Source organism: Gymnoscopelus microlampas, assembly GCF_963454915.1.
Source record: "Gymnoscopelus microlampas genome assembly, chromosome: 24".
Taxonomy (NCBI): Eukaryota; Metazoa; Chordata; class Actinopteri; order Myctophiformes; family Myctophidae; genus Gymnoscopelus; species Gymnoscopelus microlampas.
This window is the reverse complement of record NC_139961.1, coordinates 20245394-20271396: the sequence shown is the minus strand read 5'-3', so window position 1 is coordinate 20271396 and position 26003 is coordinate 20245394. Positions and strand designations below refer to the sequence as shown.

Below are 26003 nucleotides of genomic sequence, written 5' to 3'. Positions count from 1 at the left end.
TGTCTTGGCTCGTGCGCATTCGCTGTGCAGAGTGAAGTAAGAGGGCGTATCCCAGTTACACAAGGGGTTTTATACCCCTTCCGGACTACCAGTTTCGCGTAACATGACCCTATCCAATAGAATTCTCGCGGGAGTCCATGTGTGTAGTGCTCTGTGCATCGCCAGGGGGCGATGTTATCCCATCCCATAAGTGAATATATTACGAAGAAGGGACAAGATAACTGCATACTCATCTTCAGTCAATAAATCAAAGAAGTATCTCATAATCAGAAATAACAATAACAGTCATTAAATTATAATGTTTGAACACCATTGTATATGGAATCAAATCACTCACCAGAACAGATCAATTTTGAGTTCTCATATTCTTTTGTGCCAGGGCATGGTTCACACAGCATGGATCATCAGTGAATTTCTTCCAGGATCAAAGCTCACTAACGTTGTGTTTTAGATCAATCAACTGCACAATGGGAGTTTCTCCCTTTAATCAACGTGTATCTTTGAAAACGTTATTCAATGTGTAATCAATCTCCCGGAAAATGCAACGTGCCTCTCCTCTGGTTTAAGATCAAAGAGGATGTCTCTAGTACATGACGTTCTGTTTTCACCCACTCCTGCACTAAGCAGGGCTCTGATTGGGCTCAGGTCTGTTCCTTCACTCACTCCTGCAGCAAGCAGGGCTCTGATTGGTCAGTGAAAAGTGTCACTGATCTCAGGACTGTTATGTTCCTGTGAATTTGATGTGAGACCTCTCTATATTGAGGACATTTGTACAGCAGGGACTTATTTTGTTGGACACAAAACTCTATTTCCTTTATGAATTTTATGCAGTATTTAATATATTGCTGATTCTATTTTAAAGAGCTGGTGCCATGTTTTTGCACTTTTTCTGTTTTTCATGTGTCTATGAGGTTGATAGAACTTCATTAAGTGGTTTTATGTCTTCTCTGACTATTTGGAGTTTCTTCCTGGAGGCTGAAACCTTGAGGGTCAAACATGCCAATAGAGAAACATCGCTTTAGTGACATAGTAAAAACATACCCGCCCCCTCATTATCATAACACAACAACACAAAAACATAATTTTAACAATTTCTGTAAACTTTTTTGAAAAAAATCTTCCTCCTAGTACAACCATAATACCTGATGATTATGTTTTAGGGGGGGGGGGGGGGGGATCACGGCACCCCGTCTTTAATATTCATGACAAATATGCCTTTTGAAATCTTTATTTATTGCTAATTCCTTGCAGCTTTTCAATCCTATTTTAAGGCATGGTAACATGGGTTACACAATGATTTTGTGCATTGATGATTTTGAGCAATGGTTATGCTTGATGGTGTAAATGTGAATATGGTTTGCATTTTTGGCTGTCTTTTCTGTGTGACTGGACTTAAGGTCCTTACACACCGGGGGCGATTTTTTTCATAAGAATAATATATATATATTTTTTTTAAAACCTTATAAAGTCAATGCAAGCTTCCACATCCGTTTCGCGGAGCGAAAAAGCGGCTTTTATTTATTCGGACCGCATCCGAATTTTCCGTATATTCGCATAATCGCCGGTGTGTAATGACCTTTAGGGCTGACAGAGGTCCAGGTTGTAGGCATAGGATGAGAGTGGGTTATGATAGGATGAGCATCAGTGCATTTCTCTAGACGGAGGAGTAGGTCAGGTTGTTTCATGAGAGTCTTTTGATTGTGATAACTGGTACAAGTGACATAATGAGTGTGCACTGAACGGTTGGTGGTCAAGTTGACATTTCTTTTGAAGCAGGCCAGTAGACTAAAGGGACCCCTCTACCCTCTAAGGAGGGAGGGAAAAGTGGAAAAGAGATTCCTTTGGTTAGAGGCACAGGATTGAATCTTGGTGTGGTAGAAAGAGGATTTAGCAGTAGATAGTGAGAGGCAGAAAGGAGTGAGTGAAAGGGGGAGAGGTCATCTGGTTGCTCCGTCTTGCGCCACTTCCTTTCAGCTGCCTCTGAGAGGTGTTCGCTCAGCTCTGAGGGTTTCAGATAACCACGGAGCCGGCGGACATGGCCGTGCTCATCACTTGACAGGGTTTTCCACAGGGTTTTGACACAGAATCAAATCTTGTATGGTCAACAGGATCCTGGATGGCTTGGGTGCAGGGGGCAGGGGCCTTGGGCATCCAGAAAGGACAGCAGCACTAAGTATGCAGTCTTTCATGAGCAGAGGCAATTATTGAGAGTGTTGGGACCCTGTGCTGACTGACTTGAATGAGCCCTCATGTCAGGGGGGGGGGGGGGGGGGTCTGTATGGGGAGGCCTAATTTGTTTTGATTTATAGTGATCGGGCTCTAGAACAGTGGATATCAGTCTGTCCAATATTCTAGAGCAGTGTTTCCCAAACCTTTTAGCTCAAGATCCAAAAGCGAAATTAGACATTTGCCTGGGACTCAAACTAGTAAAAAATAGCAGATCTACACGCTCACAAGGTGTCGCTTCGAGCAGCGGTGTGAGCTTCTTGATCTGCCATTTTAGCTACTTACGTAATATGGGGGTTATCAGACATCTGGAGGCCCAAATAAAGCATCCACTGGCACTGCGATGCAGCCACTCTATCTATAATAGTAAACATAGTTTTGTGAATCTTACCTATTATGAAAATTGTGACTAGAGAGGCATGGGATTTAATGTCTGTCTTAAATTTTGTCTAATTATTTAGCTTAACTTTTGAGCAATACTTTGCTTCAGGTTACTGCTTGTTAGTTAAAGCTGCACTGTAGAAGAGGAAAGTTATTTTTTTTTTAAACTCTTCTACCCCGGATTTGAACCCAGTTTCCTGCACAAGTGCTGACATTTTTACCATTGAGCTAATAGAGCCTGCCTGCTTGTAGAAGGGATAAATTGAATCTTGAACATCAGGTCAAACTCTGTGCCAGATCCTGTGTCTAGGTGAGACATGACCTTTGACACGATCTAAATGTCTCAATAGAAGAGCAGGGAGACAAAATACAACCACCCCAGTTATATTGTATTAACATACTCTACCGTACAGATTGGACAACATTACATTTAATTCATTACAAAAAAGTTACAAAGTGCCACTTTAACATTCACCCTTATAATCAAAATGTTATACTTGTGTGTGCATTTATCATAAAATATAATTTGTAAATCATCTATTCTGTGTGTGAATTGTAGGATCTTATTTGTGAGTAGACCAACACACGCATACGTTCCTTTTTCCTGTTACATCATCACACTTTTTTAAGATAATTTTTACAAATGTATTTTCCTATCCACAAACTTACTTGTAAGTTCGCATTTAAATACATGGGCTAAGTTTCACACAGTGTTGGTGAGATTCACTCTCACTTTCTGCAGATCCGTGTGTTAATAGTTATTTTTGGACCTACCAAGTATGGCTTTAAAGCCATACTTGGTAGGTTAAAAAATAACGATTTTTAGCAACCTCTGCTGGTCACTTCCGTCATTGCAGGTCTTTAGCGGAGTCCTGCACAAGAATTCCATTTGTTTTCACCGGAAGCGTTTCAAAAAGCGTTCTTTTTGTTGTTTTAAACTATCTGTGGATCGTTTCTCTTAGCCAGTGGAGCTTTAGTTACCGTGAGCTGTGTTTTCTTTTGCTGTTGTTTTTCCATCTTCAAATCCTATAATGCCATAAAAACAGCGCGAAATTCCTTTTTGTTACTAGCGCGGTAGTTCCGAGTCAAACAGGAAACCGGTGCATTTCCGTTTCCGTTTTCCGGCCGGATGACGTCATTTTCCTGGAAAGACGCCCCTGTCCACTTTCAATAGAAAATATGTTTATAAAAGGCTTTCGGGGGTGAAATTCATGGAATGGGTGTTGTGAAACATTTGCCACTCACCAAAGATATAAAATGTAACTTTTGTTTTTTTGAAAAAGTTACCTAGTATTACTTTAACGAATTCAATCAATTAGTAATCAATAAGCTCTAGTCCATAATCAGATAGCAGCGTTCCACTTTTATGCCCTGTACTGGATTTCAACGTCATCTTTTTACCTCGGTAAACGTGAGCAATGTTCAGCAGAAAAGGCTTATAAAATATCCTTTCCATGTTATAAGTCTATTATTTGCTGGTGGGGTTAAACCTTGTAAACATTACACATTAGGTTCAGCTGATCCATCGTGCAATAGTGGGACTCGCTTCCAGACATATCAGAATGATGTTCAAGTTGTCTTCTGTAATTTTGCACGAGACGTTAAACTCCTGCAGCACCAGTGTTCCCAGATTTTGTGAGAGAAATAAGCAACCAGGTCTATGAAAATAAGCCCAAAAGAAGGTAGCCATATGAGAACTGTAAACCTATATACTGTATACATTGAAATTATATACTGTATACATTGGAAATAGCCAATCTACAAGCCAATCTAAAAGCTCACAACGCTTTGTGATAGAACGCGTTGTGAGCTTGTAGATCTGCTATTTTCAAAACAAATCTAACAACACAAATCTGGTATGGGGCTCCAGCTGGCACAAAACATTTTCAGATGGGGGTTATAGGAATAAATTAGCCTACATATTAACTTGGGAGTCCAAGACATAAAAATATTTGAGAACCAGTGGTTAAAATAATTGAGCAAATGTGAAGCAAGCCCAAATAAGCAACTTCACTTTAGAAACAAGCCCAAAAAATTGCACCCCACAGCTACCAGTATTTACAAGCAACTTCACAGAAAAATAAGCCCACATTCGCTTGTAATAAGCGGACATGGCAACACTGTTCAGTACGGTGAGGTTGAAGTTGGATATTTCATTTCCTGTTGCCTTTTATGGTGCGAAAAGGGGAGTGGAACAATGCAAATGACCTTCTCGGGAACACGCTTGACGTTTTACGACCAGCTGGCAGCCGTCCAGATCCATGAAGACATACACCTGTGATCCGCACATTTGAGGCATATACACAGGGGTGCACATAACTGGTGCGCAGGTGCGCATGCGTCGCCAAAATAAATGCTGCGCGGCACCAACAGCTGGGACAGGAATTTCCAAGCTTTTATTTTTTAGCAAAACGAAAAAATAAAAGCCTGGAGATCGAGGCTAGGAATTCACTTCCTGAAGCCACACTCACACATGCACGGTGATGCACGCCCATAGGCAATACACACCCATGGGGAGGAGGCGGAGGTGGAGGGGACGCATGCTGCAGTGCACGTGATTGTGTGAGTGTGGCCTTGAATCCTGACCCAGTCAGTCGCGCGACTCGCAAGCAGCAAGCTGCTGGCTGTGTTGCAGGCACTCGTCACCGAGGATCAACGCACCGTGATGGTGCAAAATATGCCGTGAATGTCGGATAAAAGCAGCGCAGCACAGGGCAACAACCTTAGAGAGGGCACGAAACGGAGAGAAGAAAAAAAAAACACAGAAAAGGTTAGGTTAGGTTAAGACAGGTTAGGTTAGGTTAGGTTATAAGCCAGTTTGGAATTGCAGCCTCCTGAAGGTGCACGTTTTTGAAAGTAAGTAGGGTTTTACACTCCTTTACTCCATTTGGTAGGTGAAATGGAACACGTTCCTTCTTTTTTTTATTACTGCCTCTAGGGGGCATAGTTCTTCCTTTTTTCTTTTGAAAGTTTAGTACCTCCCTGTCTGTTTATGTGATTACATATGCTACAGGAAGTGACCAGACTTCCTTTTCCCCTTGTAAACAACACGAGAGCTTGACGCACAAAATAAGTCCTCAGAGACAGTAAAAAATCGACAAAGGTGCTTTACTTGAAATTAAACAGTACAACTTATTTATTTTAGATGTGGTCAAAAAACTGTGTTGCTCCCCACACTGCTTCACTCTTATGAACAAACAGAAACCCCCACCAGACTATGTGAGTGACTAATCAAATAACACGGGAGCAACCCATAGGCTTAATTACTCAATCAACGGGCCTACTTACAGGCTGTGTGTGACCCAATACAGGTCATACCAATAACAATTCAGGTCATACCAATATGGCCCTTCCAGCCCCTAACTGTTTTACCATTAACTCAAAAAACGATTACAAATGTACACAAATAAACACAAAGAGCCATAACATATTCATCATGCATCACAAAAAAATTAAGTAATCTTCAAAATGTTTACACTGCTTGCTTCAACAGGCAGAGTTTGGTTATGGGTCTGTCCAATATGTTAGTTTTGGCACACACCCAGCCGACCAATCACCCTCAAAGTAGCTGTCGAAGAGTCTCAACATTTAGGAGTGCAGATTTCCGAAATGAAATTAGGGAGAATGCTCTTCAGAAGTTGCGAGTGACGTCATTTTGAAGTTGAAGCGAACCTCCCCGACCAAAAGTTTGGCAGTCAGAGACGATATGGACTGGTCTTTAGGAGTGAGGGGGGGTGCTCCTTCCATTCCGACATCTCGCCACTCCGACTAGTGGCTTCCGCGTGCGGTTAGGGTTAGGGTTAGGGTTAGGTATAGGGTTCGTTAACGTCAGAAAGGCGACATGTCGGAAAGGCGAAATGCACCCGAGTGAGGGAGCCTCCCGACTCCCGACATTTCCAGGACATTTTCATAAGAGAGAGGAAGAGAATGCACGCACTCACTCCATTTGTTTCACTTCTAAGCTATTGGGAAAACACCTGTAAAAACCTTTATTTAATTTTATTTCATTGGATTAAGGAAGGCATTTGAAATGCCACCGTTGTGAGTGGATGAGTCTTTCATTGCCTATCAGCATGCCATGCGTGCGTAATGTCCGTCTCCCAACACTTTATTTTCTCTCCATATTGTTTGATAGAGGGATTATAAAAACATGATTGATACACCAAATGAAAATACACACTGATTATAGAGAACTTTGAATTATAACAATGGCTTGAGAATTGGTCGGGTATGGCTGAGTTAAACTTCTGGTGTCCAACAACCAAGATTTATTTTTGCGCTATGCGGTGAGTCCCACACTGAAAATAGCAGACCTACAAGCTCAGAAAGTGTCGCATCCGCGACGCGTTGTGAGCTTGTAGATCTGCTATTTTCGGCGCACGACACCTTCATGTTGAATATCAATGACACACTGTTTATTTGAAAAATATGTATTTAAACTGGCAAACTACTTGGAGAAAGCGTGGGACCTGAGGAAAAAAGTGTTGTAGTAGGGATATGTACCTTATGTTATGTTTTGTTTTATTCGGTCGGTATCTGTTGTATATGATCAGCAATACCGGTAACCAGTGTATAGAACATTTAATTTCTGAAAAGGTGGCTAGACACTTAAATCAAATCATTAATTAATTAATTCACACACACATGCACGCGCACACACACACACACACACACACACACACACACACACACACACACACACACACACACACACAGCCCTTTAGATGTTCATGTTGCCTCCATACACAGACACAGTATGCGTGTAGGTATATCCCCAGATCCAGACCCTTTTAGTAACAACCACTCGATAAGGGGCTCAATAAACTGTTTGATGACATTTGAACAATATTGAAATATAAATATTAAGTGCTTCAGGACCAAAGACGCATCATGTCACACATTGTAGGTTGTGTGACAACCTACAATCCACATTTCCACTGTACTTATAATTAACTCTGTTTTTATCTGTCTCCATTTGTATCTTTCTTTTTTAATGAAGTCAATGTGCATCATCTAGTGGACGTATTGTGAAATTGCACTACCTGATCTCTGATGACAAACGCCATCCCAATGGAGACAGTGAGTGACTGTTTGTTGTGTTTTGATAACCAGGGCCTTTATCCTGTAATTCTTTTTTTTTTTAAACTTTTATATTATGACTAAGGGATCAATGAAGTTAATGTAAATGTGAATCAATGGATGACAGAGTGAAGACATGTGACCAGGAGGGACCTATGTTGTCCTCAGTGGAGCTCCTGAACAAAATGGATCAACTTCAACTTTCTGAAAAGCCACATGGGGACTGTCCAGGTAACAATGACAATTTGAAGAAAGCAAGCAAGAAAGAAAGAAAGAAAGAAAGAAAAGGATTAATTAAGCAGCTCTAGTTCTGAATTTTCATTTCTAGTGACATTGTTGAAAGTGAGACACATTATTATCTGAAAGAGTTTGCTTTCAGGAATAGTTAAATGATTTATTAAAAAATGCTGTATAGCTACATAAATTACATAAATTCATATCAAAGTGTTTATCCCTTGTTTAAAGTCTATATGGTGAATTTTTTCAGCCAATAAGTTGTTTAAAAGCATTTTCTCATTTTACGAAGTGCAGTAATTTGTCATTTAAAACTGTAATTATTGTATTTACTGTCTCTCTCTGAGAGTTTGTAACCAGTATTGGGTAACGTTACTTTTAAATGTAACTTGTTACGTTACAGGATTACCGCCATTAAATAGGTACAGGATTACCTTCTGAGAAAAGTAACAAATTATCTTTGCGTTACCGACGATTAAAACCCCTCTGCAAGGAAGTTCGATAAACAAGAGTGCAGCTGCAGGACCACATTGGAAACAAGTTTCTCCTCATGCTTTAATGTGTTATCCTGGGTTTAAGTTATAGTGTGAATGATTTTACTTGTATATCTTTTACCAAAATCAAATCAAATCAAAACCAAGCCTACCAGAGTGACCACTAGTGTTGTGGAGGTGGAGCTGTGCTGGGCTTCACCAAGGCTATTTGCATTGACTTCTCCTCCTTTCACCAATAAATCCAAAACGTGTGAATACTTTAGTTAGTTAGTACTGACTGTACTAAAGGGTAACCTCTTCTTTCAATATCTGCCATGTCGCATAGGTGCTACAAATTAATGTCATAAAAACAAGACCAGCCAGCCAGCCCATGTATGTTACACCATAAGTGGTGAACCCTTGAATACAGGATTAGGGTTAGCAATCACCACTGGCCCTGTCACCAATTTCTGCGTAACATCGGCGCAAGTCTCCATGGCGTTGACAGAGACGAGCTAGTTCATTGATCAGAAAACCTTGCAAATGTGTTGGATGGATTTTCCTTTACATTTGTGGCAAAAGAAAATAGGTATTAAATGGAATTATTTTAGAAATGGCAACTAGCGACTACTGTAATTGCAAAACTAACGCGCTAGGTTACTCTTTCCCCCAAAAGTATGCTGTTACAGTAACAGCATTAATTTTAACGCTGTTACCCCCAACACTGTTTGTAACATTGATTAGGATCATTTTTACACTCAGAGAGTTTTATTAACACTGATTATTGTATGGTGCAGGAACTTCAGTGGTACCTGCTTTACCTCCAGCCCAGGTCAAAGCCCAGAGTGGAGGCATAGTGATGTCTCCTACCATCTCTGGTCACATTGGTGGTTCTGTCAACATCAACATCAATGTCAGCTCCACAGACAGAGGTACAAGATACATTGGTTACCAGACAAATGTGGTATTTCTACTAGTAAGATATTAATGTAATTCTCTCTAGATAATGACAATATTCCTACTGCATACATGTCATGCTCCCTCACAGAGCTCACTTCATTATCCTCTTCTCCTTATGCAAGATCTGAATATTCCTACTGCATACATGTCATGCTCCCTCACAGAGCTCACTTCATTATCCTCTTCTCCTTATTCAGGATCTCAACTTCCATCTCAAGACTCGGCTAACAAGCATGCTGAGGTCTCACCTGCTGGTCTGCAAGTTCAAGCCAATGGTGAAAACACGGGCAAAGATGTTTTACGAAAGAGATTATTTAAAGAGAATCACAATATCAGCAACACGTGACACATGGATACAGTTGAAAAACTATGTTCTGAATTATACAATAAATACTGGGAAGATTGTATATTGTCACTTGTTATTACTTAGGGATAATTATTCTGTAGTCTTCTTGATTATTGAGGGGGGGGTGGCCGCAGGTACGGTTACATTTAAAGTCATCTTAATTTGATCAATTCCGGTATGAGTAGCACTAGCTTTAGTTCAGTGGCCGTTTAAAGCACTTGAACCCACTTCTAAGGTGAACATTTGGTGAAAATAGCCGATCTACAATCTCACAATGTGTTGCAGCATCACCAGCGTGATGCGATGTGAGCTTGAAATTTTGGCAAAGATATTTAGTTTAGCCCTTGGGAATCCGGTCAACTAAATACAAGGCCCAACTAAGGTCAACTAAGTATAGAGTTTAAGTGGTTAACTTCATTTGTGGTCTACAATTACCATAACATGCACTTACTTATGTCCTTTGCTCTTTTGTGCTTTAGAAACTCTTGCTGCAGTGTATCAACAACGATTCAAGTCTACTCTGAGGACGAGGTTTCGGGTTTTGGCCGCAAAACAAGGGGGGGGGAAAACACTTCTGAATGACATTTTCACAGAGATCTACATCACAGAGGGTTGGAGTGGCGAGGTCAATAAAGAACATGAGGTCAGACAGATTGAACCAGCATCCATGCAACCAGCAATACCAGAAAAGAAAATCAGCGTTGAGGACATGTTTAAAACATTACCTGGAGACAATGACCCAATAAGAACAGTGATGACGAGGGGAGTGGCTGGAATTGGTAAAACAGTCTTAACAAATAAGTACGCTCTGGACTGGGCAGAAGACAAAGAAAACCAGAATATTATTTTCATGTTTCCATTCACTTTCCGAGAGCTGAATAGGAGGAAGGACACGGTTTTCAGCTTGATGGAGCTTCTTTATCTTTACTTTGGTGAAACCAAGGAGGTAGACATCTGCAACTCTGACGGGTCCGAAGTTGTGTTCATCTTTGATGGATTAGATGAATGCCGGGTTCCTTTACACTTCCAGAACGATGAGATATTGAACGATGTCGCAAAGCGAGCCTCCCTGGACGTGCTGCTGACAAACCTCATCAAGGGACACCTACTACCATCTGCTCACATCTGGATAACCACTCGACCTGCAGCAGCCGATCAGATCCCTTCTAAATATGTTGACAGGATGACAGAGGTGAGAGGCTTCACTGATGATCAGAAGTGGGAGTATTTCACGAAGAGATTCAGTGATAAGAATGTGGCCAAAAAAATCTTCTTACAAGTCAAGAAATCACAAAGCCTGCACATCTTGTGTCACATCCCAGTCTTCTGTTCCATCATTGCTGCAGTTCTGGAGAATGCGTTAAGAAAAGGAGAACAAGCAGCAACACCAAAGACCCTGACTGAGATGTTCATCCACTTTGTGCTGGATCTGTCCAAACAGAATGATGAAAAGTATACTGACAGCGCTCAGACCCATTCTGACAGGAATCCAAAGAATAGTGATGTAATTTTGTCTCTGGGAAAACTGGCTTTTGACCAGCTGGAGGATGGCAACCTGATCTTCAGTGAAGAAGACCTGGAAAATTATGGCATTGATATCAGAGATGCTGCTGTGTGCTCAGGAGTGTTCACAGAGATCTTGAAAGAGGAGTATGGGTGGAACGATGAACGGGCGTTCTGCTTTGTCCATCTGAGTGTTCAGGAGTTTTTGGCTGCTCTTTATGCCTTTGTGTCATTCATCAACAAGGGTGTCAATGTACTGTCAGAAAGAAAAAAAAACGTGTCCAAAAAGATGTCAAAGCTATTTAGAAACGAGGAAGATCACTTCTACAAGAGTGCTATAGACAGGGCCTTAAAGAGTCCCAAAGGACACCTGGACTTGTTCCTCCGATTTCTATTGGGCCTCTCATTGGAGACCAATCAGACTCTCTTACGACGAGTGCTTGATGTGAAAATAGGAAATAGGTCTAAGGCCAATAAGAAGTCAATTGAATACATCAAGAAGAAGATCAGAATCAAGACCAAGAATCCCTCTCAAGGGAGAACCATCAATATGTTCCACTGTCTGAATGAGCTGAATGACCATTCTCTAGTGGAAGAGATCCAACTGGCCCTGAATTCAGGAAGTCTCTCCACAGACAAGCTCTCTCTTGCTCAGTGGTCAGCTCTGCTCTTCATCTTGATGTCATCAGAAAAGGAACTGGACGTGTTTGACCTGAAGAAATACTCTGCTTCAGATGAGTGTCTTCTGAGGCTCTTGCCAGTGGTCAAAGCCTCCAACAGAGCCCAGTAGGTGCATTGATAATAACTGGTTAGATTAATTATTATGTGATCTTATTTAAATAGAAAATAAAATACAATAATCATTGATTTTGTTCTACAGGCTGAGTGATTGTAACCTCTCAGAGATATGTTGTAAGGAGTTATCGTCAGTTCTCAGCTTTAGTTTGAGAGACATGGACCTCAGTAACAATGATCTACTGGATAGAGGAGTGGAATTGCTCTCTGCTGGATTGGCGAGTAAATTCTGCAAACTGAAGACTCTCAGGTCAGTATTCCGGAACCTGTTCCAGAGGTGAACATTTAAAACAAGGGTTCCCAAACTTTTCAGGCCATGACCCCCCAAAATAATCATATTTGAACCGGGGACCCTCCACCCTGACAAGCACTGTAGGAGTTGAGGCATAGAATTTAGTCTGGCTCGGTTCCACAGATACATATTTGGATAAACATTTTTATAGTGTTGTTGTTGTTGTTTTTCTTTTTGTATTGGTATTTGTACTTTTTTTCTTCATTTTACAGGTATTAAAAATGTCTTATAAGTCCTGAAATTACCACTTTAGAAATGTGCAGATATCCTTTATATACTACTGTATGTTGGTTTGTTTACTGTTGAGAGAGAAAACAATGTTGCACATCAAGCTAATTATCTTGGGACCACCCCAAAATCATTTGGGGAGCCCCCTGGGGGTTCCGACCCCCAGTTTGGGAACCATTGGTGTAGAGGAGGCCTTGTTCATGTACCGAAGAAATGAAGAAGTTTTGTATTGTATTGTATCTCAAAATATGAGTACACAAGAGTTATTTTTGGTTTTGGTTCATCAGCATTGTCATAGCAATAACAACACTATATTGTTATTGTATTGTATCCATATATGTACAGTATGTGTGCACTGCACTGTATATGTATAAGTATATGTGTATGTACATGCATGTGTGCTTAATTATGTTTGTTTGTTTGTTTGTTTGTTTGTTTGTTTGTTTGTTTGTTTGTTTGTTTGTTTGTTTGATTGATTGATTGATTGATTGATTGATTGATTGATTGAATACTTTATTTAGAAGACACGTGGGGGGTATATGTTAAGACTTTGACAGGGGCCAGTTTGGAATTGCAGCCTCCTGAAGGTATTTTTTTTAGGACAGTTTTGAAAGTGAGTAGGGTTTTACACTCCTTCACTACTTTTGGTAGGGCATTCCACATTTTTGTTACATAGTATGAGAGCGAGATCAATCTCTTGTTTGTGCCAAATCTGGGTTGGGCATGATCAGTGGAGCTGCCTCTGGTGTTGTGATTGTGGACTTCAACCCTGAGCCATCCGACCCTAGCAAAACGAGCAGGGGTTAGATGGGTTGTATGTTTGAGGCCAAGAAGTAGCCATATAAGTTTGTTTTGGGATGTCTGGAGCCTTATTTTTAAGGCCTTAGTGGTGTTGTGATACCATGAGGTAGCATGCATAGTCAAAAAGACCTTGGATGAGGGCTTCCCCTGTAAGAATCCTCAAGGTATTCTTACCGACTAGAGAGGAAATCCTATACAAAAAAAGTGTTCTTTGGTTGACCTTTTTGATGACTCTTGCTGCTATTTCACAGCAAGAGTTCCGTTCACCTCCACCACCTGTTCCCTCCCCTACAGATAGGATTGCATCCAGCTCACCAACATATCATCAAAACCTATTGCTTTTAGCTTATCATCTAAAATAGTGTGATTAACGGTGTCGAAGGCCTTTTGGAGGTCCAGCATGACCATGACGCAATATTTGCCCATGTCCACCTCTTGTTTGATGTGGTCATTCAAATAGAGAAGGCATGTGTCAGTGGAGTGGGATTTTCTGAAGCCAGATTGGATTTTGTAAATTTTATTTTTTTCCGCAAGATACTTTTCATACCTGTCATTTTTCCATGACTTTCGAGATGGAGCTAAGAATAGATATAGGGCGGTAGTTACCAAGGTCTAATTTGCTTCCTTTTTTTGTACAGAGGGGTTACTCTTGCTATTTTGAAATCATGGGGGACCCGTCCCTGTTTGATGGAGAGGTTCATTATGTGGGTGATGATTGGAACCATGGAGGTGGCTGAATCTTTTAGAAATTCGGGGGGACTACTGTCGAGGCCTGTGGCTCTGTTTTTGTAGTGCGCTACATTTTTTAAACACCTCATCTGTTTAAATCTGTCTTTGCGTACATCTAGATTTTTATAGAATGCATGGATGTGCTCTTTACCAAAACGCCCAGAGTGGGGGGTGGGTGGGTGGGGGGCAGTTTGTTAACCATTGTTGTGGCCATGATTGTAAAGAAGATGTTAAGGATTTTAGCCACATCCCGCTTTTCTGTGATAAGAGAGTCGTCTGACTTGATGGTTTTCAATTTGTTGCTGCAGCTAGTTGTTTGTTGAGTAACTTCCAAAGCTCACAAGATTTGTTTGTGTTTTCTTCAATTTTATCATCGAGGTAGTTTTGTTTGTGCTGATCTGATCATGGCAGTTACCTTGTTTCTTAGCTTATTTCTCTCTCTTCTGAGTTTCGCTAGGTGGGTTTTGAGACTTTTGTTGAAGCGTTTGGCAAGTTTGATCCTTCATTTATGAGATCAGAACACTTATTTTTCATGGGGACCACCCTATTCAAAATTTGTTTGTGTGTCGTCATACAGCAGATAACACTGTGTGTGTGTGTGTGTGTGTGTGTGTGTGTGTGTGTGTGTGTGTGTGTGTGTGTGTGTGTGTGTGTGTGTGTGTGTGTGTGTGTGTGAGAAGGTTGTCAGGCTGTCTGGTCACAGAGAAAGGCTTTTCTTCTCTGGCCTCAGCTCTGATCTCCAACCCCTCACATTTGAGAGAGTTAGATCTGAGCTACAATCATCCTGGATGCTCTGGTGTGGCGCTACTGTCTGCTAGAAAGAATGATCCACACTGCAGCTTGGAGATTCTCAGGTATGTATACACTTGATGTCACTCAGTGTCAATGTACTCTAGTAGGTTTACAGTTGTATCGTTTTGCCTAATGTTTAATAATGTTAAATCATTATCATTAATTGTTTCTATTTTCAAACAGAACAGGACTGACTTTTTGGGGTAATTATTAAGTGTGCTTGCCATGCCAATGGAAAAACACTTATTGTAATCCACCAAACTTGATAATGATATTCTCCTTGAGATTTTTATTTCGTAATGTCGCCCACAAAACCCCCGCAATATATACATCAAAACGTGTGGCACGGCCTGAACAAGTGTGCTATTCAATTTCTTGCCGGTACGCGTTATCACAGCGAGATAATACGCAAGAGACAATGCCTAAAATAGCTATTTACTTTCAATGGGCCCAAACAGAACAAATCACCTCACTTTGGAGTCACATTACTCGGGCATACTGTTACGTAGAAACGTTAAACAGCACATAAGAACAGGGACTTGGTGGTTCAAATGGTATTCGAATATGTCACATGTTTTCTTCGCAATCACAGTTCAAAGTTTGGGTGTTTTAAGCGAACATTTGAATCTAGAGTGCGTCACACCGTCACATGAGCAAGCAGAGGGGAGCCAGAGCTTGAAATTGAGTTTTTTTTTTTGTTTAATCGAAAAGACGTCTTTTACGCAGGAGCTCTGCTGAGTACTCTGGGTACAGGTGTATGACGTGATAATCATAATGTCAAAGTGCCACGTTGTCATGCGAATGTGAGGATGTGGTTCTTGTCCTGGTAACAGAGATACTGCATAATCAAAGCCCTGGGTGGTTGTTTGAAACCAGCTTGGGGGTGATGGACACGCTGTAATGCACTGTACAGCGCGAGAAAGAAGGACGCTCTGCTTCCAAATTCCGCCGTTTTTCACCGTTTTGTTTTTCTTCACGCCACTTGGTGAACCCCCCCAAGGTTGGTGGCTTGTGCTGAGCTGCTTTTATCCGCCAGATTGGGACATTCACGGCATATTTTGCGTGTCTGTGTGTCAGGGTGCGAGGCAACACTCACACAATCACGTGCAGCATGCGTCCCCTCCCCCTGCGCCTAATGGCTGTACATGGGGCCGACATGTGCTTTAGCGTGATTGTATGAGTGTGGCTTCAGGAAGTAAATTCCTAGCCTCGATCTCCAGGCTTTTATTTTTTAGTTTTGCTAAAAAATAAAAGCTTGTAAATTCCTGTCCCAGCTGTTGGTACGCAAAAGCGTCTCGTGTCGTCTGATGTGCCGCGCATTATTTATTTTGGGTGCGCACCTGCGCACCAGTTATGTGCACCACTGCACATAACCATGGTTACATATGTAACCTTCATTATGTAGCACTAATATTGGATCACTCCAATATGATATAAACAATATCAGATTACTCAGTGAGCTAGGAAAAGTAACAAAGCTCAAACTCACCTATCAGAAGGGGTTGAGCTGAGGTCCTTACAACAGAGGGCTGTTGTCCGGTTCCATAGAAGCGGAGGCAACCCCCAAAACGGCTTGTTCCACCCGGTTGGAAGGGACCACATTTAACACGGTAGAACCCAGCAAAGGTGCTAGGAGACGTCCTGTTGGCACATTTATCAAACAGGGGAACCCCCCGGAGCTGTGCCCAAGAGGTAGCCAGGCCTGACTTTATCTCTCCCTCACCCACAGAGTCCACCATGCTGGAGAGTGTTGGCTCACACCAGGTTTGAGGAAGCGCACATTAAGTAAGTGTGAATTCTGTTTTATTCATTAGATCAAAACAGCACACACCCAGCTATCTCATCCAGTCAGAGGTTTTGTTTAAAGGGACTACACCATGAATTTAAAAAATAATAATAATATTTAATATCATATTGTTTATGTCCCTCAAACATTTTTTTTCAAAAGGTTTGAGCCTAAATCAAGCCTCAGATATATTCATTCCAACTAACTTCTCTCTGGCTTATAAAGCACTTTCACCTGCAATACCACATTGTCCTGTTTGGCACGGGCGCTATTGAGCCAGTTTGTATGCATGTTATCTCCTGGTTCTGTGTGAAAAAGTAAAAAAAAAAAATACGAAAAAATAAAGAAATTATATTATTTTTGGGGATAGAAGAGAGGTAGGGGAGACCAAAAACACACAAAAAAGAAGAAAAAGTTAAAATTCATGGTATAGTCCCTTTAATAGTAGGATAGTAGGAATAGTAGGATTGGACAGTAGGGTGTAGGATAGGATATAGGATCGTGTAGCAACTCATAATGTAATAACGGTTCATAATGTAATAAACTAAATGTAATAAAAGCTCATAATGTAATAATCAGCTCATAATTTCTTAAAATCATGAGCGCATAACTGATAATAACTGATTTACATAGCGGGGGGCACGGTGGCGCAGTCGGTAGCGCTGTGGGCATGTCCTCTCCTCCTAATGCAGTGCATCAGAGTATGGAGAATATAGGTTGCTGCCTTCAGGAACGAGATAAAGTGTTCCAACATACAATAAGGTCAAAAGTCCTTTGTCCATCAGACTACTTTGAGGCTTAATCAGAGGTTTAGGCCAGGGGTAGGCTGAGTGGTGGACATTGCTCTTGTCTTTATGTATGTCTTTTTGTGTCATGTCAAATGTGTATACTGTTTATGTGTTGCATACGTGGCTGCTGGGTCGCAAGACAAATTTCAGTGTTAAGTATTATTATCGTACCGTATCAGTGCCCATACCCTAGGTGGGGTTGGCGAAAGGGCCTCTCTGTGTGGAGTTTGCATGTTCTCCCCGTGTTTCCTAGGGTAGGTACCCTCACAAAAACATGCAGTAATCCTGGTCACTATACTGCCTCCCCCTGGCCAGCCGGGGCACCTGATGGAGGGGAAAGGAACTGGTTGGAATAACGTGTTCCTTCCACGCGCTACGCGCAACCGGGGAAACTCCTCCCTGTCGGGTGATAAGAAGTCTTGTTAGCTCTCATGCATGAAGGAGGCATGAGCTCGGCTCTGAGCTCTCCCTAGTTGGCAGAAGGAGTGTAGTGCCCAGGATTACTTAGACAATTGGCACTGGGTGAAAAAAATGGGGTTACAAAATCATGGGATAACTCATAATGTAATACCAGTTCATAGTGTAATAACGGCTCAAATTATTGTTTCCTGGCAAATATGATGGTCAGTATCGGTTCATAATCTAATAAACTAAATGTAATAAAAGCTCATAATGTAATTATCAGCTCATAATGTAAAAAAAACATGAGCACATAACATAATAACGGATTTTTGCATAATGTAATGTGTTACATTAAGAACCTTGCGTAGCTGCTCATAATGTAATAACGGCTCAAATTGTTGTTTCCTGGCAAATATGATGGTCAGTATTATGGTCAGTATAATGTCAGTATCATGGTCAGTTTCATGTCAGTATCATGGTCAGTATCATGGCCAGTATCATGGTCATTATCATGTCAGTATCATGGTCACTGGTCAGTATCATGGTCAGTATCATGGTCAATATCATATCAATATCATGGTCAGTATCATGACAGTATCATGTCAATACTATTGTCAGTACAATTTTTTGTATAATGGTCAATATCGTGGTTAGTAACGTGTCAGTATCTTTTCAGTACCATGTCAGTATCTTTTTAGTATCTAATTAGTATCATGACAGTATCATGGTCAGTATTGTGGTAAGTATCATGTCAGTATCATTTTAGTATCATAGTCAGTTTAATGTCGGTCACCATGATAGTTATGCGCTCATGATTTTATTCAGTATCATGGTCATGGACCATAATATTGATATGATACTGACCATAACTAACCATGATACGGAGATGATACAGAAATGATACTGACATGATACTGATCATGATATTGACCATTATATTTTTAACACTTTTAACATTGCCCTATTATAGCGCCACCAGGAGGCCGATTCTTGCCAAAAAAACTAAACAAATAATGTTACTCCTACAAATGTTGTGCAAACAAGCACATCGCTACACATTATTGCGAACGCAGCGGAAGGAGGCGCGCCGCCTCCGCGCAAGTGGAGCATACTATGAAAACGTGCTGTCTTTGTGTCTCTGTCTGTCTGTGTGCAGTATGTGTGCAGCCACACCCCCATGTGACTCACGCTCTCATTGGCTGCCCCCCTGTGACTCATGCTGTCATTGCCTGCATGCACTACAGTGTGGCTGAAATTCGCCTGTGCCCCAGGGTGACTAAATACACTCCTCTGAGAAAAATATAGCAGCGACAGTCAAAAAAAACACATCTACAAGCATCTACACGAGTTCATCTATTGGGATATCTAAGAATTCCATGTCATTTCTGCATATTTCAGGCCGGATGGCAAGTTGAAAACGCCGTAGTTTGAGAACAGTTTGCCCCAAAAAGAAAAACATGCCTGAAATCCGCCTGCCCCTCGTGACTAATTACACTCCTCTGAGATAAATATAGCAGCTACAGTCAAAAATAAGACATCTACAAGCATCTACACGAGTTCATCTATTGGGATATCTAATAATTCCATGTCATTTCTGCATATTTCAGCCCGGATGGCAAGTTGAAAACGCCGTAGTTTCAGAACAGTTTGCCCCAAAAAGAAAAACATTGCTCATTCCTTTCTATTCTTATTGCTCTTTTCCAGATGCGTTCGCTTCCCACGTTCGCGCGTCTTACTTGTCTCTATAGTTAAGTGATCAAGACGAATCCATCCAATTTTTCATATTCCATCCTGATTGGCGAATTCCTAACATTGCTGGCCCACAATAACCTACCTGACCTGGCGGAGACCTATGCTCCGAGGAACACTTTTTCTAGTTTCCATTGAGGTCCTGTGTATTCAATTCATCGAGACATTTAAAGACAAACAATAATGTACAATGATATGCAAAGTATCACATGAAATGTTTAAATATGTACAGTAAACAGTTGGCATGATACTGACATGATACTGACATGATAATGACCATGATCCTGACACGATACTGACCATGATACTGACATGATACTGACAATGATACTGACATGACACTGACATGATACTGACATGATACCGACCATGATACTGACACTATTGTCGACAATATGAGACATTATGGGGCGGCAGTGGCTCAGGGGTAGAGTGGCCGATAGAGCGCCCGGATGGTAACCGCAAGGTTCCCAGTTCGATCCCAGGCTCCCCCAGAGTTAGTGTCGAAGTGTCCTTGAACAAGACGCTGAACCCCTGATTGCTCCCGATGAGCAGGTTGGTGCCTTGCATGGTTTCCTCCGCCCTCGGTGTATGAATGTGTGTGTGAATGAATGGGTGAATGTAATGCACAGTAAAGCGCTTTGGATAAAAGCGCTATATAAATGCAACATTTACCATTATGAACTTTTTTTACATTATGAGCGGCTATGTAAGGTTCTTAATGTAACACATTATTACATTATGGAAAAAATCTATTATTACGTTATGTGCTCATGATTTTATTATGTTATGAGCTCATTTTTACATTATGAGCTTTTATTACATTTAGTTTATTACATTATGAGCCGCTATTACATTATGAGCTGTTATTACATCATGAGTTGCTACAGATCGTATTTATTTATAAATTATTATTAAGTTGTATTTGTAGGGACCCCCTACTCTATATTGTATAAAATTGTGTTTCAGATTAATTATTTTTCCCTCTACGCCTATAGCCTCTTTGCCAAAAATAGCCAATCTACAAGCTCTCAACGCCTCGCAGAAAATAGCAGAGCTTGTAGATCTGCTATTTTCGGCTAATGTTCCCCTCAGAAAAGGAATTCTAGGGTTCAAGTGGTTAATGTAAAAAAACTAAATCCTATCACACAAAGATTTGGCGGACCCCCTATTGTAGCTCTGAGGACCCCCTGTTGAAGACCCCTGGTATAAGTTGTATTCAGTGGTGGAAAAAGTACTCACATTTATTACTTAAGTAAAAGTATCAATACTGAAATATAGAAATACTCTGTTACAAGTAAAATCCTGCAATTCAAAATTTGCTTGAGTAAAAATACAACAGTATTGGCATCAAAATGTACTTAAAGTACCAAAAGTAAAAGCCGAATGTCCCATTTCAAGTTTTCATGTAAAAAAATGTAAAGTAGCTAGTAACTAAAGTTTTCAAATAATTGTAGTGGAGTCAAAGTACAATATGTGCCTCTGAGATGTAGTGGAGTAGAAGTAAAAGTACTGACAATTGTAAATACTCCAGTAAAGTAAAAAAAATACCTCAAAATTGTACTTAAGTACAGTACTTGAGTAAATACTTGAGTAAATACTTACCAATGGTGTACTTTACACCATTGGTTGTATTTGTTTGTAAACTGGCGCTGTATTCTATCTTGTTCTCCCCGTCAGATGTCACTCATTCATCAAACTAATTCGATACCATCAATTACTGAAAAATCAAAGTCATTCCCAACCAAATGTCGATATCTAAGGATTAAATGTTATGAGCCAATGATCATGCAACATGCTTGATTAATGGGACAGTGTCGCTTGCCACAAATAGTTGCTCTACATTGTGCCGTCATGCAACAAAGTAAAAAATGGGTTAAGGTTTGGTTGGTTCCATTTGTACACTCTCAGATCAGTAGTGGTCAAATTTGACTTGATTTAAAGTGCATTGGCTACTGTATATCGTCGCTGTCGGGCAGAAACCAACTAACTCCATTTGTCAACTTATTAATGTTTTTTTTAATAACTCGTGCTATTGACACTCTTTACGTCTGTGTGTGGGTTTTTACAAATGTTGAACCAATGAAAAGCATTAAAAAGCGCTTCTGAGTAAACCTCCTAACTGCATTGGGTCCCAAAAACTGTCATTCAAACCACTCATAGCTGTTTTTTCCATCATTGATTAGAATTATCAAGTCAGACGGAAAAAACCCAATCTCCAATTTAATGGTCAAAAACCTCCACCTCCACTTGAGCTGTATTTGGGTAAAGTGATGATAATATAAGGACACATTCAAGTATCAAGACAATGTATAAAGTCACCGTACCAACTTTGATGAGGCAGTATTGTGTTGTTCCAAAAACCTTTTTCTTTTATCATTTCCTGAAAAGTTAATATTTTGTTCTGCCCGACATCAGAGATGTATATATCACCAATCAAATTGAGAATTGGGACATATAATGTCCTACCAAAACTTTTAACATTTTTACTTATTAACACTGAGGATTTTACGATGCAACATCTACTATATCTCATACGGGGAATGATGGCATTTTACAGAAGGTCTTTCTAATGGTTTCATGTTCAAAAATAAAATAATAATAGCAGATCTAGAAGCTCACAACGTGCTGCATCGTGACGCTTTGTAGATCGGCTATTTTTGAATAGCCTATAAGTATAAAATAGTGAGTGATTAATGTATGTGAATGATCTTCTGTTAATGTATAATTAATAATATTATTTATACATCATTATAAAGTTGTATTTGTTTGTAAACTGGTGTTGTATTGTATCTTGTTCTCTCATCAGATGTGTGTGAACTCACACTGGATCCAAACACAGCACACAAACACCTCTTTCTGTATCAGAACAACAGGAAGGTGAAAAGTCTGGAAAAGCGTAAGAAGTATCCTTATCACCCAGACAGATTTGGATGCTGGGAACAGGTGATGTGTAGACAGAGTCTGATTGGACAATGTTACTGGGAGGTATTGTGGAGTAGAAATGTTGAGATAGCAGTGACATACAGAGCAATCAAAAGAAAGAGTATTGGTAAAGACAGTGACTTTGGAAACAATGACAATTCCTGGTGTCTGTCATGCAATGATGTTGAAAACTTTTACACTGTTTGTCACAATAAGATGCAAACTGTCCTCCATGTCCGTCCCTCTGGCTCCAACAAAGTAGGAGTGTATGTGGACTTGACTGCTGGCATTCTGTCCTTCTACGGAGTGTTCTCTGACACACTGACACACCTACACACCTTCCAGTCCACATTCATTGAACCCCTCTATGCTGGGTTCTGGGTTGGTAAATACTCCTCAGTGTCTCTGTGTCAGAGAGAGGAGGCGGAGGAGGATAATGATGAGGAGGAGGAGGAAGAAGAAGAAGAAGAAGAAGAAGAGGAGGAGGAGGAGGAGGAGGAGGAGGAGGAGGAGGAGGAGGAGGAAGAGGAGGAACAGGAGGAAGGTTAGGTGTGACTCCCAGTAGAGGCCCTAGGAGTGATCCACGCGCACCCCCTTATTTTCTTTTCTAGTTTGGATTTTTTGGCATCCATAGGACCTCTAATATACTGTAGGGATTTTGATGATCCCAAGAAAAAAGTGGTCCAAACTGTGTTTTTTTCAGTGTTTTACTACCCCTATGAGACCTGCGAGATTGCTGGCTGGAACGCCGGTGAGACTGTCTTACGGAGACTGTGGCACACTCAAATTTAGACGTAGCCCAAAGATAGAGATATCATTTGTCTATGATGCTGACATAAAATATGAGGAAGTGAAAAGCAAATTCCTGTGGAAGTTAGGACAATAAATAAATCCCCTTAACTGAATTAAATACAATAGTAGACAGACTTAGAAATCACAAGGTTTCATACACTTTATGATGCATCTCAATAATAAAAGTTTGACACAAAGACTGCCAACTTTTTAGAAAGTGGGATTTGGTGGCGTGAGCTGAAATTTTCTTTTTCCAAGAAAATTGGATTTTGTATAATTCTTTGTACTTTAAGTAGGCATGCAACGGTATGAAATTTTACAGTACGGTATGGTATCAAACAAAATATTGCGGTTTACGGTATTTCACGGTATTAAAATATATTTTGAATACAGCTTTATATATTTGTATTACAGTATAATTTTTTGGTACTAGGGCCCATCAAAAAACGAACCTAAAAGTATTCAAAAGTATAATTCCTTGAAGATTTCTTTTTTATTAGCCTATCAAATGAATTGAGTAAAAAGTAAATTAATAAAGATTTTAAACTTATTGTTATTAATGAATTTATATTTCAGTCACAAAAGCACATCTGTTCATTATTAATATTTTGGAATACTTTAAAAAATAATGAATATCCTTTGTCTAGAATTATTCACATCACAATTGTGCAAGAGTTTTAGCTGATTATGTCTGTTGATTAAAACACTTAGGATCAAGGTTACTTCATCTGTCCCTTAGACTTAAAGATGTCAGTCTGTCAGCAGGGCCGCATTAAAGGAGACATCCGTTCATTTTTAGTGTTATCTTTGATATGTGGCAAATCACTTACCAACGTAGAAATGCCCATTGAGTTACTCCACAAATCCCCCTGTCGACCCCCACCGTTGGCATAATACGAGACGCGAGGATAGCCCAAATTCGCCTATTTTAACAAATGCAAAGTCTGTTTTTTTTCTCCTAGCACTCATTGTGGAGCCCCATGAGACCCTTACGGGCGATGAAAGTCCCGACAAGCTAACCGCTAATAACAGAACGAGCTAACGCTGGCTGCTTATCTCTCTGCCTGGCAACACCAGGTTGCCAGGTTTCGGAGAGAAACAAGCAACAAGCAACTCGTATTATGCCAACGGTGGGGGTCGACAGGGGGATTTGTGGAGTAACTCAATGGGCATTTCTACGTTGGTGAGTGATTTGCCACATATCAAAGATAACACTGAAAATGAACGGATGTCTCCTTTAACCGCGGAACTTAGTGGAACTGGTGTTCCACGGCCCGCAGCCTGCAGGGCCCTGTGAGAATTGTGTATTTCATTTTTGTGTATTTAAAGAAAAAATGTTGATTTATATTGGTCAAATAGAACCGAATTAGACCCGAATTAGACCCGGAAAATTTCGGTTGTGTGCACTTTGATTTTGTGGTGTTCCACGGCCCTGAGGGGTCTTAATGCGGCCCGGTCTGTCAGCCAAAAATAGCCGGTGTACAAGCTCACAACGCATCATAACATGAACATGCCATGAGCTTGTAGATCGGCTATATACACCAAATTTCCAAGCCAGAATCAGTGCATGTTTGCATTTAATACAATGATGGCTCTGTTGGAGTCTCTCTGTCTTTGCTTTGATACAACTGTAGCGCCTCCCAGAGGGCATCAGGAGACAAGGCGCATGAGAGTCCTGTCTAGTTAGTTTCCTGGTTAGACGAGGAGCTATGGACATTTTAAATGCAACCCTACCCTTCTCTGCTGCATGTCAAAGGCTTTTTTTTTACTGCAGCTGGATTGATCTTTAGCCCAAAGAAGGGGAAGAGTTAATTCATTCAGACAACTTAAAAAAACAACACTGAAGTTAAAGCAGCACTGTGTAACTTTTCAACAACTATGTAGCATTATATGTCCCAAAAAAAAATCTAAAGTTACATGTTTAAGCAATAGCAATTCATTCTTCCATAAATGTATAGACTCAGGGGGGTCCCTGCTAGGGGCTTGACTGTATTACTATGTATAGGGGAGACAATGAGTTTCAGCCTATATTGGCCAAGGCAGTTGAAGGCACCAGGCAGAACTGCCAGTTAAAGCAAAGATGGTTAATTTTTAGGAAGATCCGCCATCCTAATTGGATCCACTAGAGGCGAAATGGTGCACAAATCCTAGAAAATTGTCTCTGAAGAGGGCACCGGCGTCTGACAGCATGTTTAACTATAGCACCTAGATCCTGCGAGAGTGTGTTGCTGGGACAGAGAAAGGTTGATCACAAAGTAGATTTTCTCCTAATTTGTTTCTCTGAAAAAAAGCCATTTCAGTATGAAAATCTTGTAAATATTGTGCGGCTTGTGGCGATAGGGTCCAATATTTAGTTCAGTGACCATGGGGCTAAAGAATGGTTCAGAAGCTGTGTTCACATTCAGTCTTCCTCTCGGAATTAATAGACTTCAACTTGCTTCCGGTCTCTTAAAAAGGCGTCCACCTAATTCTTGCCATTTTTGTCTTGGGTCAAAGCAAAGACTGGCCAATCATAGTGTGTCCTGGCTGGACACTTTAGCAGAGACTCTTGGGGTCCCCAGCATAGTTGGTTAATATAGCATCACAATCATTTCAACCTTCAACCAGATTTTATGCTTTGGCTCTTCAAAAATAGCAGATCTACAAGCTCACAGCGTGTCACATTGTGATGCGCTGTGAGCTTGTAGATCTGCTCATTTAAAAAAAAAATCTTGCAGTATCT

General features: G+C 40.6%; 1 protein-coding gene across 1 annotated transcript; it reads left to right on the top strand.

The window, feature by feature from the left end:
- Positions 1–7602: 7602 nt before the first annotated feature.
- On the top strand, positions 7603–24951 carry LOC311040583 (NLR family CARD domain-containing protein 3-like; the record flags this gene model as incomplete). Its single annotated transcript, XM_084050914.1, has 10 exons — positions 7603–7686; positions 7814–7917; positions 9191–9325; positions 9551–9628; positions 10179–11988; positions 12083–12247; positions 14728–14901; positions 16569–16624; positions 22374–22870; positions 24916–24951. Exons 2-10 carry the CDS (start codon positions 7842–7844, stop codon positions 24949–24951), a joined length of 3027 nt encoding a protein of 1008 aa, XP_083907040.1. The 5' UTR covers positions 7603–7686; positions 7814–7841.
- Between the last annotated feature and the right edge of the window lie 1052 nt (positions 24952–26003).